This window comes from Oncorhynchus masou, chromosome 19 (genome assembly GCF_036934945.1).
Source record: "Oncorhynchus masou masou isolate Uvic2021 chromosome 19, UVic_Omas_1.1, whole genome shotgun sequence".
Lineage (NCBI taxonomy): Eukaryota > Metazoa > Chordata > Actinopteri > Salmoniformes > Salmonidae > Oncorhynchus > Oncorhynchus masou.
The window spans coordinates 27,688,817-27,716,525 of NC_088230.1; the positions used below are offsets into that span (position 1 = coordinate 27,688,817).

Genomic DNA, 27,709 nt, shown 5'->3' on the forward strand with positions numbered 1-27,709 from the left:
TGGAAATGGAAAATTGGAGTAGGCAAGTGTTTTCCATCAGTAGCTCTTTGTGGTAATAGCACTGTCTTGAAATCAGCCCGGTGCTGTCTGAAGTAGAACAGCTGATGGACTTTTTCTTCTGAAGGAGGCCATGCAGAATAGAGGAGCCCCCATTTTCTATTTAAAATGTGTTGCTATTGCAACTATTATCCTGGTGCAACACGTTATTATTATAACCCACAGATGCATTTCCATTCAGAATACCATTCAGAATAGAGATGAGAAGCACTATTATAATCATGGTATAGGTTATTTTTTTGTTCTCTGAAGAATATTAATGCTAAATATGTTCAAAATATATAGGACAAGGTTTCTCAAACCTGAATGAAAAGGGACCAAAGCAATTCAAATATTAAAGGAAATATTGCAAAATGCCTGACCTAGCCCACAAACCAAAGTTGAGAGTGAGTGCTCAATTACTAGACAAAATAAGGAATCCTCACATTGTGGATGTGCTACGGATATCTATCCATTCATAGACTGTATATTCATACCGTCTATTCACGAAGCTCCGGAAGGAAGCACTGAAGCTATTTTTAAACGCAAATACTCCCGGCAAGCGATACAGTTTTGGAAACATTATGGAACTTGACTTTCATATCAACCATAATACAATTTCAATAAAAACAATAGGCTAAATTACTACACACCTTTTAAAGGGTTACGGTTTCCACAATGCCATATTACCATGTTACAGCGCTTGTTTATAGAAGACAGCCAGAAGATAGAGACTACCTGTGCTAATTAGCTATCTGCGTCTCCGAACAAGTGCGTGTAACGGAAGAAAAGATGCCACAAACGTGTTGTTACGGAAAAGTACTGTTGCCTGCAATTGTGTTAAAACCGGTTAAGACAGGGTATAGCAGTGGTGTAAAGTAACTAAGTAAAAATATTAAGTTGTTTTGGGGGGTATCAGTACTTTACTATTTATATTTTTGACAACTACATTCTTAAAGACAATATGCACTTTTTACTCCCATACATTTTCCATGACATCTGAAAGTACTCATTACATTTTGAAATGCTCAGGCAGGACAGCAAGAGTACCACAGTATGAGTCATAATATCCATAAAACCTAGCCATCAAACATGGAAATGGTTTCAATCGTTTTCCTTTTATGTTTATAAAACTCGATTTAAATGGTTATCAAAACGTCACGGGAACCTTTCCCCAATGGGAACCACACCTGTAAGCCTACATGAAGCACAGCCCTTATTTTAAGTGTTTCTAAAATTCTGTGTGGGAAAAAAGGATGGTGGACATACAATTGGAACCATTTTCCTGTTTGACGGCTAGGCTTTATGGGTGTTATGACACCTCCACTGTGGGGCCCTATATGGCCCAACTCACGCACCTCTCCATATAACTCATTGTCATATCTACACCCCCCTCACAAGAGCATTAATGAGGTAGGGCACTAATGTTGGGCGATTATGCCTGGCTGGCAGTCGGTGTTCCAATTCATCCCAAAGGTGTTCGATGGGTAGAGGTCAGGGCTCTGTGCAGGCCAGTCAAGGTCTTCCACACCGATCTCGACAAACCATTTCTGTATGGACCTTGCTTTGTGCACAGGGGCATTGTCATGCTGAAACAGGAAAGAGCCTTCCCCAAACTGTTACCACAAGTATGCGGTAGCGAACCATGAAAAACAGCCTTGGATTATTATTCCTCCTCCACCAAAGTTTACAATTGGCACTATGTATTCGGGCAGGTAGTGTTCTCCTGGCATCCGCCAAACCCAGATTCGTCCGTCAGACTGCCAGATGGTGAAGAGTCCAATGGTCGAATTGGACCGATTTGCAAGATTTCTCTAAAAAATGTAGTTAATTTAATCTGATTGTCATAAGGTTCCACGACTTAGTCCACACAGGGCATCTGAACACACAAAATACAAATTGATGATTTTCATCAAATTTTGGGTGTTTAATTTAACTTTTGTACACCTGTGGTGTTCCAGGTCAAAAATGACTGGTCATTAGAAATTAATGGGTGAGACTAAAATGAGTGTATAAAATTGAGTTCAGGCACATGACCATTCATCAGATGGACACACTTCCTCTCCCAGACCTCCACATGCATGTATGTTTGAGCACACACACACCTCACTCCCCTTCATGGCTTCCATGGCAAGCCCCTCGGGAACCTTTCCCCAATATAATCTTTCCCCAATGGGAACCACAGCTGTTGGCATTCTCACAAACAATCACAACATTGTTTCAATGATATATAGAACTTTTCTCACAGCTCTGGTATGTGAAGCTTTTTTGAGGCCTTGCACACAATTCCTTCTGTGGCAGCACAATGACCAAATGATATAGTGTATGTGAGGCTCGATCATATCTTTGATCATGACACTGATGAGGAGGAGAGAGTCCTTGTTAAACTTTGACACAAAGTAGTCAGTGATAAATAGCACAATATGTTTCATCTAAGTATTTGTTATAGTCAAAATAATCCATACATTATGCCTTTTGTACTAAAAAACTAGTTGTATGAGCTCAGGTCAGTGAGGCCTACAGAAGGAGAAGGAGTTGTTCAGGAGTCTTATGGCTTGGGGGTAGAAGCTGTTTAGGAGCCTCTTGGACCTAGACCTGGCACTCCGATACCGCTTGCCGTACGGTAGCAGAGAAAACAGTCTATGACTAGGGTGACTAGAGTGACTTGCGGTCAGAGGCAGAGCAGTTGCCATACCAGGCAGTGATGCAACCCGTCAGGGTGCTCTCAATGGTGGAGCTGTAAGACCTTTTGAGGATCTGAGGATCCATACCACATCTTTTCAGTCTCCTGACGGGGAATAGGTTGTGTCGTGCCCTCTTCATGACTGTCTTGGTGTGCTTAGACCATGTTAGTTTGTTGGTGATGTGGACGCCAAGGAAGCTCTCAACCTGCTCCACAACGGCCCCGTCGATGAGAATGGGGGCGTGCTCGGTCCTCCTTTTCCTGTAGTCCACAATCATCTCCTTTGTCAAGATCACGTTGAGGGAGAGGTTGTTGTCCTTGCACCACATGGTCAGGTCTCTGACCTCCTCCCTATAGGCTGTCTCATCGCTCTCTGTGATCAGGCCTACCACTGTTGTATCATCAGCATACTTATTGATGGTGTTGGAGTCGTGGTCTTTGGCATGGGGACTACGGTGGTCTGCTTGAAACATGTTGGTATTACAGACTCAGATAGGGAGAGATTGAAAATGTCAGTGAAAACACTTGCCAGAGCGCATGCTCAAAGTACACATCCTGGTAATCCGTTTGGCCCAGCGGCCTTGTGAATCCTGACCTGTTTAAATGTCTTACTCACATTGGCTGCGGAGAATGTGATCACACAGTCGTCCGGAACAGCTGATGCTCTCACGCATGTTTCAGTGTTACTTGCCTCGAACTGAGCATAGAAGTTATTTAGCTTGTCTGGTAGGCTCGTGTCACTGGGCAGCTCTCAGCTGTGCTTCCCTTTGTAGTCTGTAATAGTTTGCAAACCCTGCCACATCCGACTTCCTCAATGCACTTATTGATAAAGTCAGTGACTGATGTGTGGTACTCCTCAATGCCATCGATAGAATCCCAGAACATGTTCTAGTCTGTGATAGGAAAACAGTCCTGTAGCTTAGCATCTGCTTCATCTGAAAACTTTTTTATAGACCGAGTCACTGGTGCTTCCTGCTTTCATTTTTGCTTGTAAGCAGGAATCAGGAGGATAGCGTTACGGTCATATTTGCCAAATGGAGGGAAAGGGAGAGCTTTGTACACGTCTCTGTGTGTGGAGCAAATGTGGTCTAGCATTCTTTTCCCTCTGGTTGCATATTTAAAATGCTAATTGAAATGTGGTAAAACGGATTTCAGTTTCCCTGCATTAAAGTCCCCGGCGACTAGGAGCACCGTCTCTGGATGAGCATTTTCCTGTTTGCTTATGGCGGAATACAGCTCATTGAGTGCGGTTTTAGTGCCAGATCGGTATATGGTGTTATGTAGACAGCTACAAAATAATGTGGTCTGCAGCTTATCATGAGATACTCTACATCAAGCGAGCAAAACCCTGAGACTTCCTTAGATATCGTGCACCAGCTATTGTTTACAAATATGTAGGCCCCCGCCCCGTGTCTTACCAGAGGCTTCTGTCCTGTCCTGCAGATAGAAGAGTGTTTACCCCGCCAGCTGTATGTTCTTAATGTCGTCGTTCAGCCATGACTCTGTGAAACATAATCTATTCCAGTTTTTAATGTCCCATTGGTAGGATATAAGTGCTTTCAGTTCGTCCCATTTATTTTCAGCAATTGAACGTTAGCTAGCAGATCTGAGCCTGGTCGGGCGTCCGTAGTATATCCCTCGCATCTGACTCATTGAAGAAGAACTCATCGTCCAATTTGAGGTGAGTTCTGATGTCCAGAAGATCTTTTCGGTTGTAAGAGACGGTAGCAGCAACATTATGTACAAAACAAGTTACGAACCACGCAACAAAAAACTTTAAAAAATAGCATGGTCGGTTAAGAGCCGATAAGACGGCAGCCCTACCCTCCGGCACCATCTACTTCAAAAGTACTTGAACACAATCATGTCGGACTTACCACTTCCCAGTTTCCTATTTCCTCTTCCACAATTTTTACAAGACAAATGATTATTCAGGTTCTGAATCATTCAGTGGGGCCTCTCGCTAACATTTAATTAAGAGTATATGCAATAAGTCAGATTTCATAACCTAACACGGAACCCAAACCGGCTGCGTGCGCGCGCCATCGTGCGCTATCGTGCATAAATGTATTTTGCCCCCCCACACACCAAAAGCGATCATGACACGCAGGTTAAAATATCAAAAGAAACTCTGAACCAATTACATTAATTTGGGGACAGGTCGAAAAGCATTAAACATGTATGGCAATTTAGCTAGTTAGCTGGCACTTGCAAGCTAACGTTAATTTGTCCTATTTAGCTAACTTGCTGTTGCTAGCTAATTTGTCCTGGGATATAAACATTGAGTTGTTATTTTACCTGAAATGCACAAGGACCTCTACTCCGACAATTAATCCACACATAAAACGGCCAACCGAATCGTTTCTAGTCATCTCTCCTCCTTCCAGGCTTTTTAATCGTTTAACTTATATGGTGATCGCATCTAAACTTTCATTGTATTACCACGACTACCGGCAACACAGTTCATCTTTCAATCACCCACATGGGTATAACCAATGAGGAGATGGCACGTGGTTACCTGCTTCTATAAACAAATGAGGAGATGGGAGAGGCAGGACTTGCAGTGCGATCTGCGTCAGAAATAGGAATGAGTTCTATTTTAGCCCTTGGCAACGCAGATGCTCGTTGGCGCGCGTGAGCAGTATGGGTGCAATAATTGAATAACATGGATTTCTAAATTTATTTTGCGACGCTCGCACACGCGACGTGTCCGGTCTGCATGTAATACATCCGATAATAAACACAGAGCAATGTTGACTGAGTGTTACAGCTTTCTCACCCACAACTTTTGAGAATTTTACATTTTGTGGTGGTCGTCTTCGAAGTTGTTTCTGTGGGTTGCAAAAAGAAAAATTAGAATGACAAGAAGTGAATTCAATGTAAAAGATTTTGTCTCAGTCCATATCTATCTTACCTCTATATTGTTTTCTGTCCAGCGGATTCGACAAGAGGGGTTCAATGGGAAAGTGAGCCTGTCAGGCAGCCTTCATTCTCACACAGCATCCAGTTTAGCTGACCGGATGCTGCACAATTTTCATTATTTTTGACCACTTATTTTCTCTGGCCTCCATTGAAATAAAAAAATATTTTAACACCCTAATTTTGGCCATCCTACAAGGATAAAAACAACGTTTGAACGGATTATAAGAGGCATGAGGTTTGGAATATTGGTTCTTAGAGGTTATTTAAACAATTAGCATTGTTTGACCCATTGGTCAAAAAGGTTTTGATTTGACAAATACGTTTTTGACAATTACAACCAAGCTAACTAAAATCTTATTGGTTGAATAATTGTTCTGACTTTAAAAGTACTTGACCACAATCATGTTGGATTTACCAATCCCAGTTTCCCATTTCAAACGAGCATCTGAAGCCAGCATGATAGATGAGTTTACCACTAGTAATTACCAGTTGGAGGGTCATCCAAGTGGATATTTCCCAATAATATGTTGTAAATAAATACTACCTTCTCACTTGGTTATGATCGCAGAATTGGAATGTTTCAGAATTGAATACCTCATCGGCCTTCTCGTTGTTTGAATTCGCGATGGGGCGCTGTTCGACTCCTGTCCTGTACACAATTGCTCCCGGAAGATGAAAACAGCATAACCCGGAAATCAAACGTTGCCATGAGCTTATTTTTTCACGCGAAGCAAAACGGCTATTTCTACAGCCGTTTTTTTAACTAAATAATTTTAAATCTATATAATAATTTATAGCTGTGTGTAGCATATTGTAAAACTACGGGAGATGGGAGTCCCCGCATTTTTTCGTTGGTTGAGTCGGAAATATTCTACAATTGTTGTCCATTGTACTGAGGAGAGGGTACGTGTTTGTAGGCAGCTAACGTTAGCTAGTGTGTTGCGTATTTAAGACCGTGTAATAATTGTGCCCTTTATTTCTTAGTACATCTAGCATGTACTAACCTTATTGCACTTTAGATATTAATATAGTTAGTTTTCATAATTTTCTCTTTTCAAAGACCTAGCGAGCAGAGCATATTATATCAATTGTCGATTGAATGAACAACAATGTATGGGATGCACGCAGTTAGATAGCTAATGTTAGCTATGCTACTTGCAGTGATTGACCCAGAAACTCGTGTGCAGAGCCTTGTTGCCTGTGTTGCGCAAGTGTTGAGTTGGTATTCCATTGGTTTGCGAACAAGCAGAAGCGAGACCGCCCGCCAATGTTTTGACTTGGCGTGTTACGGAATCTATTTCATAGCCAAGTAATGTTAAATCTAGCTAACCACCTTATTTATATTAGTTGCGTCATTGTAACAGAACATAAACAGACATGCATTTGATAATAGGAATACTGTTTAATTATTTTTCCCTTTTACTCCTAGTCCAAGGAATGTAATGGGGTACGAATTCCTGTTGATACCAGCAAACCGAATCCAAATGAAGTGGAGTTTGACAATTTGTACTTGGACATGAATGGGATCATTCACCCCTGTACACATCCTGAAGACAAGTTAGTCTTACTAACATAATTAAATAGAATGTGACTTTGTTCCAAATGACACCCTATTCCCTTTATAGTGCATTACTTTTGACCAGGGCCCATGGTATTGGTGGTACTCTTGTACATTACCATGAATTGTGATGATAATGTAGTATAAACCCTCAAACTCTACTTCACTTTCACAGGGCTGCACCCAAAAATGAAGATGAAATGATGGTTGCCATCTTTGAATACATGGATCGGCTCTTCAATATTGTGCGACCTCGAAGGGTTCTCTACATGGCTATTGATGGAGTGGTAAATTCTGCTGCTTTCTTTTCACGAGAGAATAACATTTTCTATGAATCCCTATTTAGATTTTCTACAGTTCTGTACAAAGCAATTTGTTATACACATGACCTTGTTTATCTCTGAACAGGCCCCTCGCGCCAAAATGAACCAGCAGCGCTCCAGGCGATTCCGTGCTTCTAAGGAAGGAGTGGAACTGGTTGAGGAGAAATCCCGCATCCGAGAGGAGATCCTCGGGAGAGGTGCATATATGTTCAGAGGTTTTCTTACCCTTCCAATAGTTTTTAGATGGGAGTCTTTGTTAAAGACTTATGGACACACTTTACAAATATTTTCCATAACAGGATTGCATACTAAATGTATACAACTTTTTTTCTGCCCATCTTCACATTTTAGGAGGGTATCTTCCACCGGTTGAAATCAAGGAGAGATTTGACAGCAACTGTATCACCCCAGTAAGTATGAGGCTTTTTTTAAGGCTGTGTTTCTGTCACCAATATCTTAAAGTAACTGTTCAGTGAAAGTCTTACTTTTAAAAATGTAATAATCTATTAACTCCTACTCAGATAATGTTGTTGAGTCATCATACACTCGTATTTGTGGCCAAAGCATAAATTACAGAAACACTTTAAAAAATGCGCTTGATTTCCTCATGGGGCGGCAGGGTAGCCTAGTGGTAAGAGCGTTGGACTAGGAACCGGGAGGTTGCAAGTTCAAACCCCCAAGCTGACATGGTACACATCTGTCGTTCTGCCCTTGAACAGGCAGTTAACCCAGGCCGTCATTGAAAATAAGAATTTGTTCTTAACTGACTTGCCTAGTTAAAAAAAAATAGAGGATGATGTCACCCTCCTGAGGATGACCTGACCAATCAGTGGTCTTCTTGCACGGATATACAGTACATGCCAAAACCATTCTGTTGGGGTATGTATGCCCTAGAGGTCAACCGATTATGATTTTTCTTTTTCTACAAAAAGCTAACATTTAAGTTCCTTGCTCAGAACATGAGAACATATGAAAGTTGGTGGTTCCTTTTAACATGAGACTTCAATATTCCAAGGTAAGAGGCTTTAGGTTGTAGTTAATGTAGTATTTATAGGACTATTTCTCTCTATACCATTTGTATTTCATATACCTTTGACTATTGTGGATGTTCTTATAGGCACTTTAGTATTGACAGTGTAACAGTATAGCTTCCATCCATCCCGTCGCCCCTACCTGGGCTCAAGCCAGGAACACAACGACAACAGCCACCCTCGAAGCAGCGTTACCCATCGCTCCACAAAAGCCGCAGCCCTTATAGGGCAAGGGGAACAACCACTCCAAGTCTCAGAGCGAGTGACGTTTGAAACGCTATTAGCGCGCACCCGCTACCTAGCTAGCCATTTCACATCGGTTACACCAGCCTAATCTCGGGAGTTGATAGGCTTGAAGTCTTGAACAGCGCTGTGCTTGCGAAGAGCTGCTGGCAAAACGCACGAAAGTGCTGTTTGAATGAATGCTTACGGGCCTGCTGGTGCCTACCATCGCTCAGTCAGACTGCTCTATCAAATCATAGACTTCATTATAACATAATAACACAGAAATACGAGCCTTTGGTCATTAATATGGTTGAATCTGGAAACTATCATTTCAAGGACAGAACATTTATTATTTCAGTGAAATACGGAACCGTTTGGTCATTTATCTAACGGGTGGCATCCCTAAGTCTAAATATTCCTGTTACATTGTACAACCTTCAATGTTATGTCATAATTCTGTAAAATTCTGGCAAATTAGTTTGCAATGAGCCAGGTTGCCCAAACTGTTGCATATACCCTGACTCTGTGTGCAATGAACGCAAGCGAAGTGACACAATTTCACCTGCTTAATATTGCCTGCTAACCTGGATTTCTTTTAGCTAAATATGCAGGTTTAAAAATATATACTTCTGTGTATTGATTTTAAGAAAGGTATTGGTGTTTATGGTTAGGTACAGTCATGCAACGATTGTGCTTTTTTCGCGAATGCGCTTTTGTTAAATCATCCCCCTGTGTTGCATCGATTATGCAACGCAGGACACACTAGATAAACTAGTAATATCATCAACCATGTGTAGTTAACTAGTGATTATGATTGATAGATTTTTTTTTATAAGGTAAGTTTAATGCTAGCCAGCAACTTCCCTTGGCTTCTGCTGCATTCACGTAACAGGCAGGCTCCTCGTGGAGTGCAATGAGAGGCAGGTGGTTAGAGTGTTGGACTAGTTAACCGTAAGGTTGCAAGATTGAATCCCGGAGCTGACAAGGTAAAAGTTCTGCCCCTGAACAAGGCAGTTAACCCACCGTTCCTAGGCCGCCATTGAAAATAAGAATGTGTTCTTAATTAACTGACTTGCCTAGTTAAATAAAGGTGTAAAAAATATATATATAATTTAAATGGCCAAAACGGTGTCCAAAAATACTGATTTCCAATTGTTATGAAAACTTGAATTCGGCCCTAATTAATCGGTCGACCTCTAGTATGTCCAGACCATTCCAATGCAGAAAAGTTGCTTTTAACGTAATTATTTTGCACATACAGTGGGGCAAAAAAGTATTTAGTCAGCCACCAATTGTGCAAGTTCTCCCACTTAAAAAGATGAGGACTGTAATTTTCATCATAGGTACACTTCTACTATGACAGACAAAATGAGAGAAAAAAAATCCAGAAAATCACATTGTAGGATTTTTAATGAATTTATTAGCAAATGATGGTGGAAAATAAGTATTATGTGTATCTATGTATTTTTGGACACATTTACTTTATAGGGTTTTTACTGTTTTCTACATTGTAGAATAATAGTGAAGACAAATTATTAAATAACACATGGAATCATGTAGTAAACAAAAAAGTGTTAAACAAATCAAAATATGTTTTATATTTGATATTCTTCAAAGTAGCCACCCTTTGCTTTGATGACAGCTTTGCGTTCTCAACCAGCTCCATGAGGTAGTCACCTGGAAAGATTTTCCGACAGTCATTGAAGGAGTTCCCACACATGCTGAGCACCTGTTTGCTGCTTTTCCTTCACTCTGCGGTCCAACTCAACCCAAACCGTCTCAGTTGGGTCGAGGTTGGGTGATTGTGTAGGCCAGGTCATCTGATTCAGCACTGCATCGCTCTCCTTCTTGGTCAAATAGCCCTTACACAGCCTGGAGGTGTGTTGGGTCATTGTCCTGTTGAAAAATAAAAATAGTCCCATCAGGCGCAAACCAGAGATGGGATGGTGTATCGCTGAAGAATGCTGTCATAGCCGTGCTGGTTAAGAGTGCCTTAAATACTAAATAAATCGCACACAGTGTCACCAGCAAAGCACCATCACACCACCACCTCCATGCTTCACGGTGGGAACCACATGCAAAGATCATCCGTTCACCTACTCTGCGTCTCATAAAGACAAAGCGGTTGGAACCAAAATCCAAATTTGAAAATTTATCAGACCAAAGGACAGAGTTCCACCGGTCTAATGTCCATTGCTCGTGTTTCTTGGTCCATGCAAGTCTCTTCTTGTTGGTGTCCTTTAGTTGTGGTTTCTTTGCAGCAATTCGACCATGAAGGCCTGATTCACACAGTCTCTGAACAGTTGATGTTGATGTGTCGTTACATGAACTCTGTGAAGCATTTATTTGGGCTGCAATTTGAGGCTGGTAACTCTAATGAACTTATCCTCTGCAGCAGAGGTATCTGGGTCTTCCTTTCCTGTGGCGGGCCTCATGAGAGACAGTTTCATCATAGCGCTTGATCGTTTCTGCGACTGCACTTGAAGAAACTTTCAAAGTTTGACATTTTTTGTATTGACTGACCATGTCTTAAAGAAATTATGGACTGTTGTTTCTCTTTGCTTATTTGAACTGTTCTTACCATAATATGGACTTGGTCTTCTCCCAAATAGGGCTATCTTCTGTATACCATCCTACCTTGTCACAACACAACTGATTGGCTCAAACGCATTAAGAAGGAAAGAAATTCCACAAATGAACGTTTAACAAGGCACACCTGTTAATTGAAATGTATTCCATTTGACTACCTCTTAAAGCTGGTTGAGAGAATGTCAAGTGTGCAAAGCCGTCATCAAGGCAAAGGGTGGCTACTTTGAAGAATCTCAAATATAAAATATATTTAGATTTGTTTAACATTTATTTGGTTACTACATAATTCTGTATGTGTTATTTTATAGTTTTGATGTCTTCACTATTATTCTACGATATAGTAAAAAGTAAGAGAAACCCTTGAATGAGTAGGTGTGTCCTAACTTTTGACTGGTACTGTGTGTATGTGTAAAATATATATCTAGCTAGCTAATGAATTACTCATATATATATATATATATATATATATATATACTGCTCAAAAAAATAAAGGGAACACTAAAATAACACATGCTAGATCTGAATGAATGAAATATTCTTATTAAATACTTTTTTCTTTACATAGTTGAATGTGCTGACAACAAAATCACACACAAATTATCAATGGAAATCAAATTTATCAACCCATGGAGGTCTGGATTTGGAGTCACACTCAACATTAAAGTAGAAAACCACACTACAGGCTGATCCAACTTTGATATAATGTCCTTAAAACAAGTCAAAAATGAGGCTCAGTAGTGTGTGTGGCCTCCACGTGCCTGTATAACCTCCCTACAACGCCTGGGCATGCTCCTGATGAGGTGGCGGATGGTCTCCTGGGGGATCTCCTCCCAGACCTGGACTAAAGCATCCGCCAACTCCTGGACAGTCTGTGGTGTAACGTGGCGTTGGTGAATGGAGCGAGACATGATGTCCCAGATGTGCTCAATTGGATTCGGGTCTGGGGAACGGGCGGGCCAGTCCATAGCATCAATGCCTTCCTCTTGCAGGAACTGCTGACACACTCCAGCCACATGAGGTCTATCATTGTCTTGCATTAGGAGGAACCCAGGGACAACCGCACCAGCATATGGTCTCACAAGGGGTCTGAGGATCTCATCTCGGTACCTAATGGCAGTCAGGCTACCTCTGGCGTGCACATAGAGGGCTGTGTGGCCCCCCAAAGAAATGCCACCCCACACCATGACTGACCCACCACCAAACCGGTCATGCTGGAGGATGTTGCAGGCAGCAGAACATTCTCCACAGCGTCTCCAGACTGTCACGTGCTCAGTCTGAACCTGCTTTCATCTGTGAAGAGCACAGGGCGCCAGTGGCGAATTTGCCAATCTTGGTGTTCTCTGGCAAATGAAAAACGTCCTGCACGGTGTTGGGCTGTAAGCACAACCCCCACCTGTGGACGTACTGGCCTGTCTCCTGGTAGCGCCTCCATGCTCTGGACACTACGCTGACAGACACAGCAAACCTTCTTGCCACAGCTCGCATTGATGTGCCATCCTGGATGAGCTGCACTACCTGAGCCACTTGTGTGGGTTGTAGACTCCGTCTCATGCTACCACTAGAGTGAAAGCACCGCCAGCATTCAAAAGTGACCAAAACATCAGCCAGGAAGCATAGGAACTGAGAAGTGGTCTGTGGTCCCCACCTGCAGAACCACTCCTTTATTGGGGGTGTCTTGCTAATTGCCTATCATTTCCACCTGTTGTCTATACTATTTGCACAACAGCATGTGAAATTTAATGTCAATCAGTGTTGCTTCCTAAGTGGACAGTTTGATTTCACAGAAGTGTGATTGACTTGGAGTTACATTGTGGTGTTTAAGGGTTCCCTTTATTTTTTTGAGCTGTGTGTGTGTATATATATATACATATATGTATTTATGTATGTGTGTGTGTGTGTGTGTGTGTGTGTGTGTATGTATGAATGAATTATTTGGCTATAGGTCGTATTTCCTAGAAATCTGGAAACACTGGACCGTTACTTTAACAGTGCAGAAGAACTTGCCCCTGGTACATTTGGAGCAGCTCTTTTTGTGAACCTGCAAAGTTGTGAATACTGTCTGAAAATGAATTATTGTTAATTTGAAAATCATCTCTAGGGCACAGAGTTCATGGACAACCTTGCAAAGTGTCTCCGTTACTACGTTGCAGACAGACTCAGTAATGACCCTGGATGGCGTAACATTACAGTAGGTGTTATTCCGAAAAGGTGATGGCACCTGTGGAAAAAGACCACAACAATTTCTAATGCATTGGTGCTCTTTAATTTTTACCATGTCAAAGCTTGCTTTTTTACGTGTTGGTCTGTTCTACTCAGTCAAGAAGTACATATTTTCTTGGAAATTAAACAAAGGTCATGTCTGACACTGTCATATGCATTCAATATTGCTCAAATGACAGCTTTCTTTGTTCATTCTAGGTAATCTTGTCTGATGCCAGTGTCCCTGGTGAGGGGGAGCATAAGATCATGGACTATATTAGACGGCAGAGAGGTAGGAGTCAAGATAGTTTTCAATATGAAATTGTTGACCATTTTGAAGGTCATTTGTGACATACTTGGCTGAAATCACAGGCATATTACAAAGTCACAAATGGCCTTCCATCTTAGTACAAGCTCCGCAATCGTGTGTAAGCTAACTATATGTAATGATGTGTTTATCTTTTTTTAAATTTAATTTTTATACAGCTCAACCCCACCATGACCCCAACACACACCACTGTCTTTGTGGAGCTGACGGTAAGCTTTGCACCACAATGGTCTCTGTAGTAATGAGTAACCAACACAATGGGAGAAAATTGAGCATCAATGGCAAGAACTCTTCCAAAAAGCTGTGCTTCGTGTATCCTTCATATTATTGATGAATTATGAGAGTGCATGATAAATGCAGACATGATGCAAATTAGATCTCACATTTACTGTAGGAAAGACTTGTCAAACCAGCTAGAAGGCTTCTAAATACACAATGATACCTATTCAGGATTTGATAAATGTTTGTTAATAATTGTAGGGCACACAATGTTGCCTTATTGAGCCAGATGGGCAAAAGACCTGTGGGTGACCGTGATAACGTATGTTTGTTTTTCTAAAACGACGGCAAAGGGTTTAGTTATGCACCGTAACTGCAGGTGATGCTTTGCTAAATGGTTATCGATATAGTGAATATATAGTGAATGTTCTTACACTTGTTTAAAAGTTTGGCAACATTAGTTGCAACTCTCCAACCTTGGATTTTGTTAGAGGATAGGGCTTCTCTGTTTTCTGCCGGCCTTATTGTCCTGCTATATTAATGGCCAGTTAGTTTTAAATGGGTGAAATTATGCAGGACATGATAGATAAAAGCTTCAGTCATTCAATGGTTCATGATGCCCTTGGTAGACAAAAGAGGGAAAATATTGCATGTAATTAGCTTGAAGAGGAGCCTGATGCATTCAGCCTGTCCCAAATGACATCCTATTCCCTATATATAGTGCACTATTTTTGACCAGGGCACATAAGGCTCTGGTCAAAAGTAGTGCACTATGCTGGGAATAGGGTGCCATTTTGGGTGAAGCTTCACTCCCCTCAAATGGATAAATCATGCTATTGTACGTGTATATTAATGACACGTAGATAATAATGCATGCGAGGCTCATGTGGACTAGGTAATTTAATTAACATAAAGCCTTAGAAACCTGAGTTCATTGTTCCTGATGACAGTACATGTATAAAACCCAGTACTTCAGAGCTGTTTTCTGCCTTCCACTGTATTTCAAGATTTTCTGTTTCCACAAAAACCCTGATCAAGGTCTAGGGCTGAAAATCATTGGTTTTACATTTGAACAACAAAGAAGCTTTTTCATCAACTACCACTTTCCAAACAGAGTTACTGAATTTCCTCTTCACTTCCAATTGTATTTTTTAAAATTTGGATGGCGTCTTCTGTTAATTTCCCTAGCTGACCTGATCATGCTGGGTCTTGCCACTCACGAGCCCAATTTCACCATCATCAGAGAAGAGTTCAAGCCCAACCAGCCTCGGCCCTGTGCTATGTGTGGACAGAAAGGACATGAGATCAAGGACTGCCAGGGAGTGGCCAGGGAGAAACAGGGAGAGGTAAATTTACTTTATAGACATTAAGGTTGGGGTTAATTCCTCATTCAATTCTCTCTCCCTGTAATTTCTATTAAATTCAAATTCCAGGTCAGTCTTTGCATTCTGAGAATCCAATTCCTCTGAATTCCAATATTGGGTAAATTCCAATATTTACATTCTCAATTCAATATTATCCCTAACAATTACACAAATTGGAATTCATTTCCTTCGGTCTGAGCATGTTACTCTAGAGACAGCCTAGCTATGCTGGAAATATAGGAATGCAGGTTGAAATTATTCAAATCAAATCCTACAGTGAATGTTTTATACCATGTGCATTCATACCATTAACTGGGAAATGTACAAATATTTCATTTAAATTCCAAAGATTAAGTGTTTTTATAATTCTGATTTTAAAAAATAAAATAAAAAAGTCTATTCCAATTCTGTAACTTTTCATTCCGTAAATTCTAATTTAATTCCACTTAAGTTCTCCACTTCATGAGGGAAATCAAGAATTTAATTGGATTTTCAAATTAAATTTGGAATTGACCCCATCTCGATGGAGAATATACCACATACCCATAGACTTCCAGTCATTGCGCTAATGCTACTTAGCATTGGCTTGCTAAACTACCTATAACTTCCTTCATACTGGACACGGACACAAAAATTGAATTATGAGGAAGTAGATAGAAGGATACTTTAGGATTTTAAGGGCCATTTTCACAGGCAGACTAAGCCTAGTCTTAAACTAAAAAGCATTTTCAATGGAGATTCTCCATTGAGTTTGGTTTACCGTTCAAGCCTACGCTTAATCTGTGCTCAGTAAACCGCCCCCCAAAAAGTGTACATTACATTTGCTCTCTGTTTTATGAGCAATTATGACTAATAATGTGTTCTTATTGCAGCATGATGAGTTTGCAGACACTATGCCGGCTTCTGAACAGGAGTTCATATTCATCAGGCTGTGCGTTTTGCGCGAGGTACGTTCTGTCTGACGTCTTAGAATTTCCAAAAAGCCTATTAATTATATTTATGGTCATGTAACTATACTGAACAAAAATATGAATGCAACAATTTTAAAGATTTTGATGAGTTACAGTCCATATAAGGAAATCAGTCTATTGAAATGAATTCATCAGGCCCAAATTGATGAATTTCACATGACTGGGCAGGGGTGCAGCAATAGGCCCACCCACTTGGCAGCCAGGCCCAGCCAATCAGAATGAGTTTTCTCCACAAAAGGGCTTTATTACTGACATGCGGCTTATGGTAGAGAAATGAACATTACATTTCAGGTCGAAATGAGACATCTCATTTCTTTATTTTTTTTTAATCAGTTTATCAAGGCATGCTTCCTTTTCCTATAGTACCTGGAGCGAGAGCTGACGATGGCCAGTCTGCCCTTTCCCTTTGACTTTGAGAGGACTGTCGATGACTGGGTCTTCATGTGCTTCTTTGTTGGCAATGATTTCTTGCCTCACTTACCGTCCTTAGAGATTAGGTAAACCTGATGGAACTGAGATGAAGCTTATCGTCTTGAAAACACCTTGACAAAAATACATTCTTGCTGTTTCCATACTTTTCAATTGTTGATGGTATGTTCCATGTGTCCTTCAGAGAGGGTGCGATAGATCGACTGGTGGGCATCTACAAAGACGTTGTGCACAAGACTGGAGTAAGTGTTCTCTGTGTAGGCTTGGTTATGACTGTCTCACATGGTTTCTTAGGAGACGTTACTTAGAATCCCCCACCCCAGAAGCCGTTGGGTTAATTTGCCAAACACAGATTAAGCCTAGTCCTGGGTGAAAATACATGTTCTGTGTAATTTCTCTATTGGAATAGTTGTTTAGTCCAGGACTAGGCTTAATCTGTGTCTGGAAAACTGGCCCTTAAAGCTGTCCTGACTTTCTTCCTTGCCCAAGTGTCTGTTCATAGCCTTAACGTGGTCTTTCTCTGCTCACAGGGCTACATCACAGAGAATGGTTTTGTCAAATTGGAGAGTGTTGAGTTGATCATGCAGGCCATCGGCGTGGCTGAAGACAACATCTTCAAGAAGCGCAAAGAGGACGATGTAAGATGGAAGCTGGAAGCAGTAGCTTTCAGCAGGGAATTATTCCTCTTCAATAGATCATTTTCTTCCTTTGTTAAATTGAGGGGTGGGAGATTTTCCATATGCTTTACATGAATCATGACTTGGGTGTTTCAGAAATTCTCTTTTCGAGCGGGTATTTGTCAGACACTCAGCTGTCATTTTAAGATATTTTAGCTGATGCCAATTTTAGTTGAGGTTAATCACTGTTCTGTAACTTTTCCAGTTGACTGTTTGTGTAAATGAGGTTTGTCTTGTAGGAGGGATTCAAGCGAAGGAATAAGGAAAAAAAGAAGAGAATGAAGGTAAGTGATGTGGATTGGGCTATTTTATTGTAGCTTGACTTTGTACTGTGTGGTTGAATGCATTCTCATTTCCTTGACAATATGTTTTGGATGTACTTAACTCCTTCATGTTTTCTTAGAATTATGAGTATGCATGCAAGGCCATTTATTTCAATGGGCAATTAAACTATTTTTCATTTGTTCTGATTTATATTGTCAATGTGGTAGCGCTGTGTATTGTTCGAAACCTTACCCTTAATAGATGTTTTAAATCAGGGGTGCAGAACTGTGGCCCTTGAGGTCTGCTGTATTGTATGCCAGTAGTCTTATTTGCTTTTTTGGACAATGGCAGATTTTTAGATCTCGGAAACCAAACGTGTGTGCAAGATTTGTGAAACCAGTGACTTTATAAGGCCAATTTCACAGACTCTTAAGCCTGGGGCCAGCAGGTAGCCTGGGGGGTAGGAGTGTTAGTCCAGTAACCAGTAAACGTTTGCTGGATTGAATCCCTGAACCGACGAGGTAATAATCTTGTCATTCTGCCTCTGGGCAAGGCAGTTAATACCGGACAACTAACTGTGCCAATGACGTGGATATCGATTAAGGCAGCCCCCCCACCTCTCTGAATCAGTGTTAAATGCGAATGACGCATTTCAGTTGTACAACTGACTAGGTATCCCAAATTGTTAAACTAAATGATACGTTGTGTGTTTCCTAGGCTCAGCAGCAGGGCCCAGCCTACATGACCGCTGGTCAGTTCGCCCCCCAGGCCCTTGGCGGCAGAGGCAGACCTGGGGTTGTCCAGAACGCCCGACACCAAGCCTTCGACATGAGGATGCAGGGCAGGGACCAGCACAACAAGGTATGATGGGGGGGCTTATCAGGGGGATATTGCTTCTGGTCAACGGTGCAAGAAAAAAACACCTATTATCCACTAAAATCCAACGTTGCCATATACACAGGATACAGTGTAGTGTACCCAGTACAATGAGATGCTTCCTCCCAAGCTCTCCGCACAGTGAACATCTATACGAATGTTGAGGTGTTAGGGCGATATAGGACACTTATACAATTTATAGGTATTTAAAAGTGTATTTTTATTTCAGGATGCTGCGCAATCCCTAAAAGCCATGATGAAGAATGGTGGCCAGGTATGCCTCCAATGAGAACCTTCTGTTTTATAGTGATTTTTAAACAGGTCTAGAATTTTACATGTCTTTTATTGATCAAATGTGGTGGAGGACTTTTGTCCATGTTCAAGCGTTTATATGTACCTCAAGTGTGAGCGCAGTACACATTTCCATGTTTTTTTTATGCTGGTCTGGGCTAGTTTATATATTTTTATTAATGTATATTCTGAAGCTCTTAATGCCTCTTCAATCTGCCTTTGTTACTTAAATGCATGAGAAAAATAGCCTGAGATATTTGCACATGAATGAAGTGTGGCAAAGGTGAAGGTCTGCACACATTAACTGAATGTTTTATTTTCTTATAATTGGGCAAGTATGCTATTTATCGCAAGTTTTTGACAAACACATAGGTAGAGCTGGAAATGCATTAAACTGTTTTTATTCAGTACATTAACTTAAGTGCCAAAGTAATTTATGCACAATAGTCTCATGGAAACACCTCTGGAGGGACGTGTGCATATTTGTTCTATGTGGATTTTAGAATATTTGAATGAAAATCTGTCCCCAATTGGTAAAAACCGATCTGCTGCCAGATGGTTTAGGTATAATTATTTGTAAGGATGTGTGTTTTGTCCAGGCAGGACGCAGTGATGGGCAGGATGGCCGGGGTGTGAAGCGGAAAGTCGAGGACAGTGACAGCGAGCCAGAGCCTGAGGATAACGTCAGGTAAATGGCTACGCTACAGTCAGTCAACTAGGGAGTAAACCAACCAGGACAGTCTCATCCAAGTAGCCAGTCAGTCAACCAACCAGGCAGGCCTCTCAACAAGGGTGTGATGGTCTGATTTATGCCTCTCCAGTTCAGCATAGTTCCCTTAGGAGCTCCTCTGTGGTTGGGAGCTCCTCCTGCCTGCAAGTTATTAATATGGAAAGGAGGCATATTCTCATAAATTCCTCTGTGATGTACTCGCGAAGGCTGTTGAATCCGTTGGGCTAAATTGGTATTCATGGAGGCTTTGCTGTTACAAGGCTGCTCTCCCTGTGGGCCAGTGTGAAGGATTGGCTAGACAGATGCTGCTCATCTTTCATTATGTGTGCAGTGCATCGCCAATCCACTAATATGGCGAAACCTTTCAGCTGCTTCCTAAAGCAGTAAACTAGTTACTCTTCCATGTCTTCAATGGACTATTGTAATTCCCAAATCCTGTATGGAAGATGAGGAAATGGTCTCTTACTGGCTATAATGCACTATATGACCGAAAGTATGCCTAGCCCAAACCATGAAAAACATCCCCAGACCATTATTCCTCCTCCAACAAACTTTACAGTTGGTGCTATACATTGGGGCAAGTAGCGTTCTCCTGGCATGCACCAAACCCAGATGTGTCCGTCGGACTGCCAGATGGTGAATCATCACGTCAGAGAACATGTTTCCACTGCTCCAGAGTCAAATGTCGGTGAGCTTCACACCACTCCAGCCAACACTTGGCATTGTGTATGGAGATCTTATGCTTGTGTGCTGCTGCTCGGCCATGGAAACCCATTTCATGAAGCTCCAGACGAAGTTGTTGTGCTGACGTTTCTTTCCGAGGCAGTTTGGAACTCTAGTGAGTGTTGCAACCGAGGGCAGACTATGTTTACGCGCTTCAGCATTCGGCGGTCCCATTCTGTGAGCTTGTGTGGCCTACCACTTCGTGGCTACGCTGTTGTTGCTCCTAGACATTTCCACTTTACAATAAAAGCACTTCCAATTGACTGGGGCAGCTCTCGCAGGGCAGAAATGTGAAGAACTGACTTGTTGAAAAGGTGGCATCCTGTGACGGTGCCATGTTGAAAGTCAGACTAATTCAGAATGGACCATTTTACAGCCAATGTTTGTCTATGGAGATTTTATTAAGTATTCAGAACCCTAGACTTTTTTCCATGTTTTGTGTTATTACAGCCTTGTTCTAAAATGTATTAAATAAAAAAGTCATCTATCTACACACAATACCCTATCATTACAAATCCGAAAACAGGTTTTTAGAAGAGCGTCGAGACAGGATTGTGTCGAGGCACATATCTGGGGAAGGGCACCAAAACATTTCTGTAGCATTGAAGGTCTCCAAGAGCACAGTGGCCTCCCATAATTCTTAAATGGAAGAAGTTTGGAACCACCAAGACTTCCTAGAGCTGGCCGCTCTGCCAAACTGAGCAATCGGGGGAGAAGGGCCTTGGTCAGGGAGGTGACAAAGAACCTGATGGTTACTCTGACAGACCTCCAGAGTATCTCTGTGGAGATGGGAGAACCTTCCAGAAGGACAACCATCTCTGCAGCACCACACCAAGCCTTTACGGTACAGTGGCCAGACAGATGCCACTCCTCGGTAAAAGGCACATGACAGCACACTTGGAGTTTGCCAAAAGGCACCTAAAGGACTCTCGGACCATGAGAAACAAGATTCACTGGTCAGATGAAATCCGAGATTGAAATCTTTGGCCTGAATGCCAAGCATCACGTCTGGCGTAAACCTGGCACCATCCCTACGGTGAAGCATGCTGGTGGCAGCATGCTGTGGAGATGTTTATCAGCAGCAGGGACTGGGAGACTATTCTGGATTGAGGGAAAGATGAACGGAAAAAAGTACAGAGATCCTTGATGAAAACCTGCTCCAGAGCACTCAGAACCTCTGGGGTGAAGGTTCACCTTCCAACAAGACAACGACCCTAAGCATACAGCCAAGACGACGCAGGAGTGGCTTCGGGACAAGTCTCTGAATATTCTTGAGTGGCCCAGCCAGAGCCTGGACATGGACCCGATCGAATATCTCTGGGGAGACCTGAAAATAGCTGTGCAGCAACACGCCCCATCCAATTTGACAGCTTGAGAGGAACTGCAGAGAAGAATGGTCAGGAACTCTAGTGAGTTCCTAAATATAGGTGTGCAAAGCTTGTATTGTTTATACCCAAGAATACTCGAGGCTGTGATTTCTGCCAAAGGTGCTTCAACGAAGTACTGAGTAAAGGGTCTAAATACTTACAGTTGAAGTCCGACGTTTACATACACCTTAGCCAAGTACATTTAAACTCAGTTTTTCACAATTCCTGACATTTAACCCTGAGCTGGTGGAACTGAGTATAGTTTGTGAGCATCCATGCTCGCACAAGTTTTTTCAGTTCTGCCCACAAATCTTCTATGGGATTGAGTTCAGGGCTTTGTGATGGCCACTCCAATACCTTGGCTTTGTTGTCCTTAAGCCATTTTGCCACAACTTAGTAAGTATGCTTGGGGTCATTGTCCATTTGGAAGACCCATTTGCGACCAAGCTTTAACTTCTTGACTGATGTCTTGATATGTTGCTTAAATTTATCCACATAATGTTCCTACCTCATGTAGCCATCTATTTTGTGAAGTGCAAAAGTCCTTCCTGCAGCAAAGTACCCCCACAACATGATGCATGACGTTTGGGATGGTGTTCTTCGGCTTGCAAGCCTCCCCATTTTTCCTCCAAAAATAACGATGGTCATTATGACCAAACAGTTCTATTTTTGTTTCATCAGACCAGAGGACATTTCTCCAAAAAGTACAATCTTTGTCCCCATGTGCAGTTGCAAACCGTAGTCTGGCTTTTTTTATGGCGGTTTTGGAACAGTGGCTTCTTCCTTGCTGAGTGTCCTTTCAGGTTATGTCGATATAGGACTTGATTTACTGTGGATATAGATACTTTTGTCCCTGTTTCCTCCAGCATCTTCACAAGGCTGTTGTTCAGGGATTGAGTACGTTCATCTCTAGGAGACAGAACGCATCTCCTTGCTGAGCGGTATGACAGCTGCATGGTTCCATGGTGTTTATTCTTGCATACTGTTGTTTGTACAGATGAACGTGGTACCTTCAGGTGTTTAGACATTTTTCCCAAGGATGACCCAGACTTGTGAAGGTCTACAAAAAAAAATCTGAGGTCTTGGCTGATTTGTTTTTATTATCACATGATGTCAAGCAGCGGCACTGAGTTTGAAGGTAGGCCTTGAAATACATCCATAGGTAACCCTCTAATTGACTCAAATGATGTCAATTAGCCTATCAGAAGCTTCTAAATCCATTACATAATTTTCTGGAATTTTCCAAGCTGTTTAATGGCACAGTCAACTTGGTGTATGTAAACTTCTGACCCACTGGAATTGTGATACAGTAAAATAGTCTGTAAACAATGGTTGGAAAAATGACTTGTCATGCACAAAGTAGATGTCCTAACCGACTTGCCAAAACTTTAGTTTGTTAAGTTTGTGGAGTGGTTGAAAAAAGAGTTTTAATGACTCCAACCTAAGTGTATGTAAACTTTAGACTTCAACTGTATGTAAAGGTGATATTTCAGTTTCTTTTTTTTATACATTTGCAAATATTTCTAAACCTGTTTTTGCTTTTTCATTGTGGGTTGTTGTGTGTAGATGGAGGGGAAACAATTGATACATTTTTTAATAAAGCTGTTACTTAAGTGGAGAAAGTCACGGTCTGAATACTTTCAGAATGCACTGCATGTAGTATATGTTACACGGAATTGTGATAGACATGCAAGACTGAGTATGGCCTTCTCACAGAGTTCTATTGATTAGGAGGCCCAAGTCCTTGCTGGCTGTTGAGATGACTTTGTCATCCCAACCTTACAATAGAACATGACTGTCCATGTGTGTTAGGTTGTGGGAGGACGGCTGGAAGCAAAGATACTACAAAACCAAGTTTGATGTTGACGCGACTGACGATGACTTCCGCAAAAAGGTGGTGAAGTCCTACGTGGAGGGTCTCTGCTGGGTACTCCGATACTACTACCAGGTATGACACTGATTCAAATCAACTTTTTATTTTTCAAATGCACAGGATACAATGTAGTGTACACAGTAAATGAAATGCTTACTTGCAAGGTCTTATTTGAAAAAGTTAACGAGCACAGTGGAGAATTAACATAATGGCCGCCACAAAATTGCCTTTAAAGGCCCAGTGCAGTAAAAAATAAATATTCCCACACTGAGGTTGGAATAATACTGTGAAATTGTGAAAATTATGATCATGCTCCTTTAGTGTAAGAGCTGTTTGAGTTGTTTAATCCTTTTTTGGTGGGATGGAGTTTGGGCCTTCCATGGTGACATCACCATGCAGTAAATGTATTTATATACCAATAAGATTAAGTTATGAAAGCCCTCCTCTAAGAGAAGAGCATTCCATCCAGCCAACAGTCAACCATTGGTGTGACTTTGAAATTGTAAATCACTAGCCAATGATAAGTGTTTCAAGCCTGGATTCTTTGGTGGAATTTTTTTAAGTTAAAAACCTGCCCCTGCACAAATATAATTTGAATATACACTGAACAAAAATGTAAAGTGTGGGTCCCATGTTTCATGGGTTAAAATAACTGATCCACGAAAAGCACTACATCCCTGTTAGTTAGCATTTCTAATTTGCCAAGATAAGCATCCACCTGACAGGTGTGGCATATCAAGAAGCTGATTAAACAGCATGATCACTACACATTGTGCTGGGGACAAAAGGCCACTCTTAAATGTGCAGTTTTGTCACACAATGCCAGAAATGTCTCAAGTTTTGAGAGAGCGTGCAATTGGCATGCCGACTGCCAGAATGTCCACCAAAGTTGTTGCCAGAGAATTTAATGTACATTTCTTTACCATCAGCCAACTTCGTTTTAGAGAATTTAGCAGTATGTCCAACTGGTCTCACAACTGCAGACCACGTGTAACCACCCCAGCCCAGGACCTCCACATCCAGCTTCTTCACCTGTGGGATCGTCTGATACCAGCCACCCAGACAGATAATGAAACTGTGGGTTTGCACAACCAAAGAATTTCTGTGCAAACTGAAAGTCTCAGAGAAGCTTCTGAATGCTCGTCCTGCTCACCAGGGTCTTAACTTGACTGCAGTTTGGCATCGTAGCTGACTTCAGTGGGCAAATGCTCACCTTTGATGGCCACTGGCACACTAGAGAAGTGTGCTCTTCACGAATGAATCCCGGTTTCAATTGTACCGGGCAGCTGGCTGACAGGTTGTATGAGGTTGAGTGGCAAGAAGTTTTCTGACATCAACATTGTGAACAGAGTGCCCCGTGCTGGTAGGGTTATGGTATGGGCAGACAAAAGTTACGAACACAGTTGCATTTTATCGATGGCAATTGGAATGCAGAGAGAGCGTGACGAGATCCAGACACCCATTGTCATGCCATTCATCCACCGCCATCACCTGATGTTTCAGAATGATAATGCACAACCCCATATTGCAAGGATCTGGAAGCAATTCCTGGAAGCTGAAAATGTCCCAGTTCTTCCATGGCCTGCATACTCACCAGACATGTCACCCATTGAGCATGTGTGGGATGCCCTGTATTGACGTGTATGGCACTGTGTTCCAGTTTCCGACAATCTAGCAACTTTGCACAGCCATTGAAGAGGAGTGGGACAACTAGACACACTCAACAGCCTGATCAACTCTGGTATTGGAAAGTGTTTTGGGACATGTACGTTTGCCAGTTGGCGGACTAACAAAACCCAATTCCAAGCCATTTGAACCATTCCTTCCAATGATTAAACTTTTATGGTTTATCGACCTCTACTTCGCCTACTAAGTATGCAATCTTAAGATAATTAAATGTCAGTCACAGGCAAGTGTCGCCTAGATTAGAGGGTCATATAAGCTCCCCTTTTTCTCTCAAAATGAATTGAAATTGAGAAAACGTTCGGTGTTCACACGTGTATTTGTTTGATTTACAACTGCACAGGACCAAGAAGAAAACATCTAAACTGATATTGAGATTTCTTTTTTTTACTTCAAATTCATAAATCACCTGAACTCAATTATTCCAAATTTGAATGGATGTGGTTTGAGTCAAGTGTTTCTTTGCCCTCAATGCACTACATTGTAAATTGCAAGGGTGCAATATATTTGACCTCATCTGTAGGCCTAGTCCAGGGGTATTTATTCATCCCTGGGCGTTATTATTTAGTAGGCTATGTATTCAAATGTTTCCTGTTGAATTGTCAGTTATTTACGCAAATAAATCAAAGTAATGATTTACTATTTTCCTGATGTTGAATTCAGTCGTTTATGTCAATAAATGAAAAGTAAAGTCAAATCTGGAGTAAATGGACCCCTAGCTAGCTAGTAATTTAATCACGCTTAGTGGAAATTCCGTTATTGGAGGATCATTTCTCCTGGTGCTCTCATTAACTGTCTGTTGATTGACAGGGGTGCGCGTCCTGGAAGTGGTACTTCCCGTTCCACTACGCCCCATTTGCCTCGGACTTCAAAGACATCAAAGGCATGTTCACCGACTTTGAGCTCGGGACCAAGCCGGTAAGAATGGAGGATGTCAGGCTTCTCTCTCTCCCATTGTTAGGCCTGTCTGTTTTGTGTGGTCTAATGTTCCTGCGTTTCAGTTCAAGCCCCTGGAACAGCTGATGGGTGTCTTCCCTGCCGCCAGTGGAAACTTCCTGCCCCAAACATGGCGGTCACTCATGAGCAACCCAGTAAGTTTCACTTAATTTTAAAATGTTAACCATTTTCAGCATAGTCTGAGCATATGTAGCTAATCTATAAGTGGCAATAGATGTGGAACTGATAGATTTTCTATGTAGGGGACCATCCAAATAAAGTGTGACCAATGTTATGATCATAGAAGTTGATTGAACTGCTTTGTCACCCATGTTTTCCTAACCTGTCGCTTCGTCTCCAACAGGAATCCTCCATCATTGACTTCTACCCTGATGACTTTGCCATTGACTTGAATGGAAAGAAATATGCTTGGCAGGGTAAGTCAACAGAATAATGGACTATTTAAACGGACACCTTGACATGGCAGTGAATGTAGGTGGTTAGTTTGTATGTCCTGAATGATATACTCACTGCATTGCTTGCTCTTTGGGGTCCAGGCCTGGTAACTGTAAAGCATTACTGCTGATTTTAAAAAGAGCTTTATATTATACATTTGATTGAATGCATTTTCCCCTCGGTGTGTAGGTGTTGCATTGCTTCCCTTCGTGGATGAGCGCAGGCTGAGGGCAGCCCTGGCTGAAGTCTACCCAAACCTTTCTCCAGAGGAAAGTGAGTAATGGGATTCTTCAACTTCAATCCACCATTGTAAACGACCCCTTCGGGAATATGTATCACAGTAGTACAGTTACAGTACTTTATTAATTAAACATTTCATGTGTGACAAACACACCTTTAGAAGATGAATGTACTATGCATTTGGAAAGTATTCAGGCCCCTTGACTTTTTCCACATTTTGTTACGTTACAGCCTTATTCTAAAATGGAATAATGAATCTAATAATCTCTCATCAATCTACACACAATACCCCATAATGTCAAAGCAAAAACAGCTTTTTAGAAATTTGAGCTAATGTATTACAAATAAAATGATCACATTTACATAACTATTCAGACCTTTTACTCAGTACTTTGTTGAAGCACCTTTGGCAGCGATTACAGCCTCAAGTCTTCTTGGGTATGACGCTACAAGCTTGGCACACCTGTATTTGGGGAGTTTCTCCCATTCTTCTCTGCAGATACAGGTTGGATGGGGAGCATTGCTGCACAGCAGTTTTCAGGTCTCTCCAGAGATGTTCAAGTCTGGGCTCTGGCTGGACCGCTCAAGGACATTGAAACTTGTACCGAAGCCACTCCTGCTTTGTCTTGGCTGTGTGCTTAGGGTCGTTGTCCTTTTCAGTGAACTTTCGTCCCAGTCTGAGGTCCTGAGCACTCTGGAGCAGGTTTTCATCAAGT

General features: G+C 41.6%; 1 protein-coding gene across 2 annotated transcripts in view; it reads left to right on the plus strand.

The window, feature by feature from the left end:
• The first annotated feature begins 6,333 nt into the window (after positions 1-6,333).
• LOC135506095 (5'-3' exoribonuclease 2-like) overlaps positions 6,334-27,709 on the plus strand; it is a 38,627-nt gene continuing 17,251 nt past the window's right edge. Inside the window, exons 1-22 of one of the 2 annotated variants that reach the window (XM_064925519.1) lie at positions 6,334-6,544; positions 7,071-7,198; positions 7,375-7,486; positions 7,608-7,719; positions 7,874-7,932; positions 13,466-13,555; positions 13,786-13,858; positions 14,053-14,103; positions 15,302-15,459; positions 16,350-16,424; positions 16,812-16,945; positions 17,062-17,119; positions 17,408-17,515; positions 17,794-17,838; positions 18,536-18,679; positions 18,924-18,968; positions 19,585-19,673; positions 23,618-23,753; positions 26,172-26,279; positions 26,363-26,452; positions 26,662-26,734; positions 26,943-27,026. In XM_064925519.1, the coding sequence (XP_064781591.1) occupies positions 6,470-6,544; positions 7,071-7,198; positions 7,375-7,486; positions 7,608-7,719; positions 7,874-7,932; positions 13,466-13,555; positions 13,786-13,858; positions 14,053-14,103; positions 15,302-15,459; positions 16,350-16,424; positions 16,812-16,945; positions 17,062-17,119; positions 17,408-17,515; positions 17,794-17,838; positions 18,536-18,679; positions 18,924-18,968; positions 19,585-19,673; positions 23,618-23,753; positions 26,172-26,279; positions 26,363-26,452; positions 26,662-26,734; positions 26,943-27,026 (2,047 nt within the window). In that variant the 5' untranslated portion in view covers positions 6,334-6,469. The remainder of the gene's footprint in view (positions 6,545-7,070; positions 7,199-7,374; positions 7,487-7,607; positions 7,720-7,873; positions 7,933-13,465; positions 13,556-13,785; positions 13,859-14,052; positions 14,104-15,301; positions 15,460-16,349; positions 16,425-16,811; positions 16,946-17,061; positions 17,120-17,407; positions 17,516-17,793; positions 17,839-18,535; positions 18,680-18,923; positions 18,969-19,584; positions 19,674-23,617; positions 23,754-26,171; positions 26,280-26,362; positions 26,453-26,661; positions 26,735-26,942; positions 27,027-27,709) is intronic. The other variant, XM_064925520.1, reaches the window with a different exon arrangement.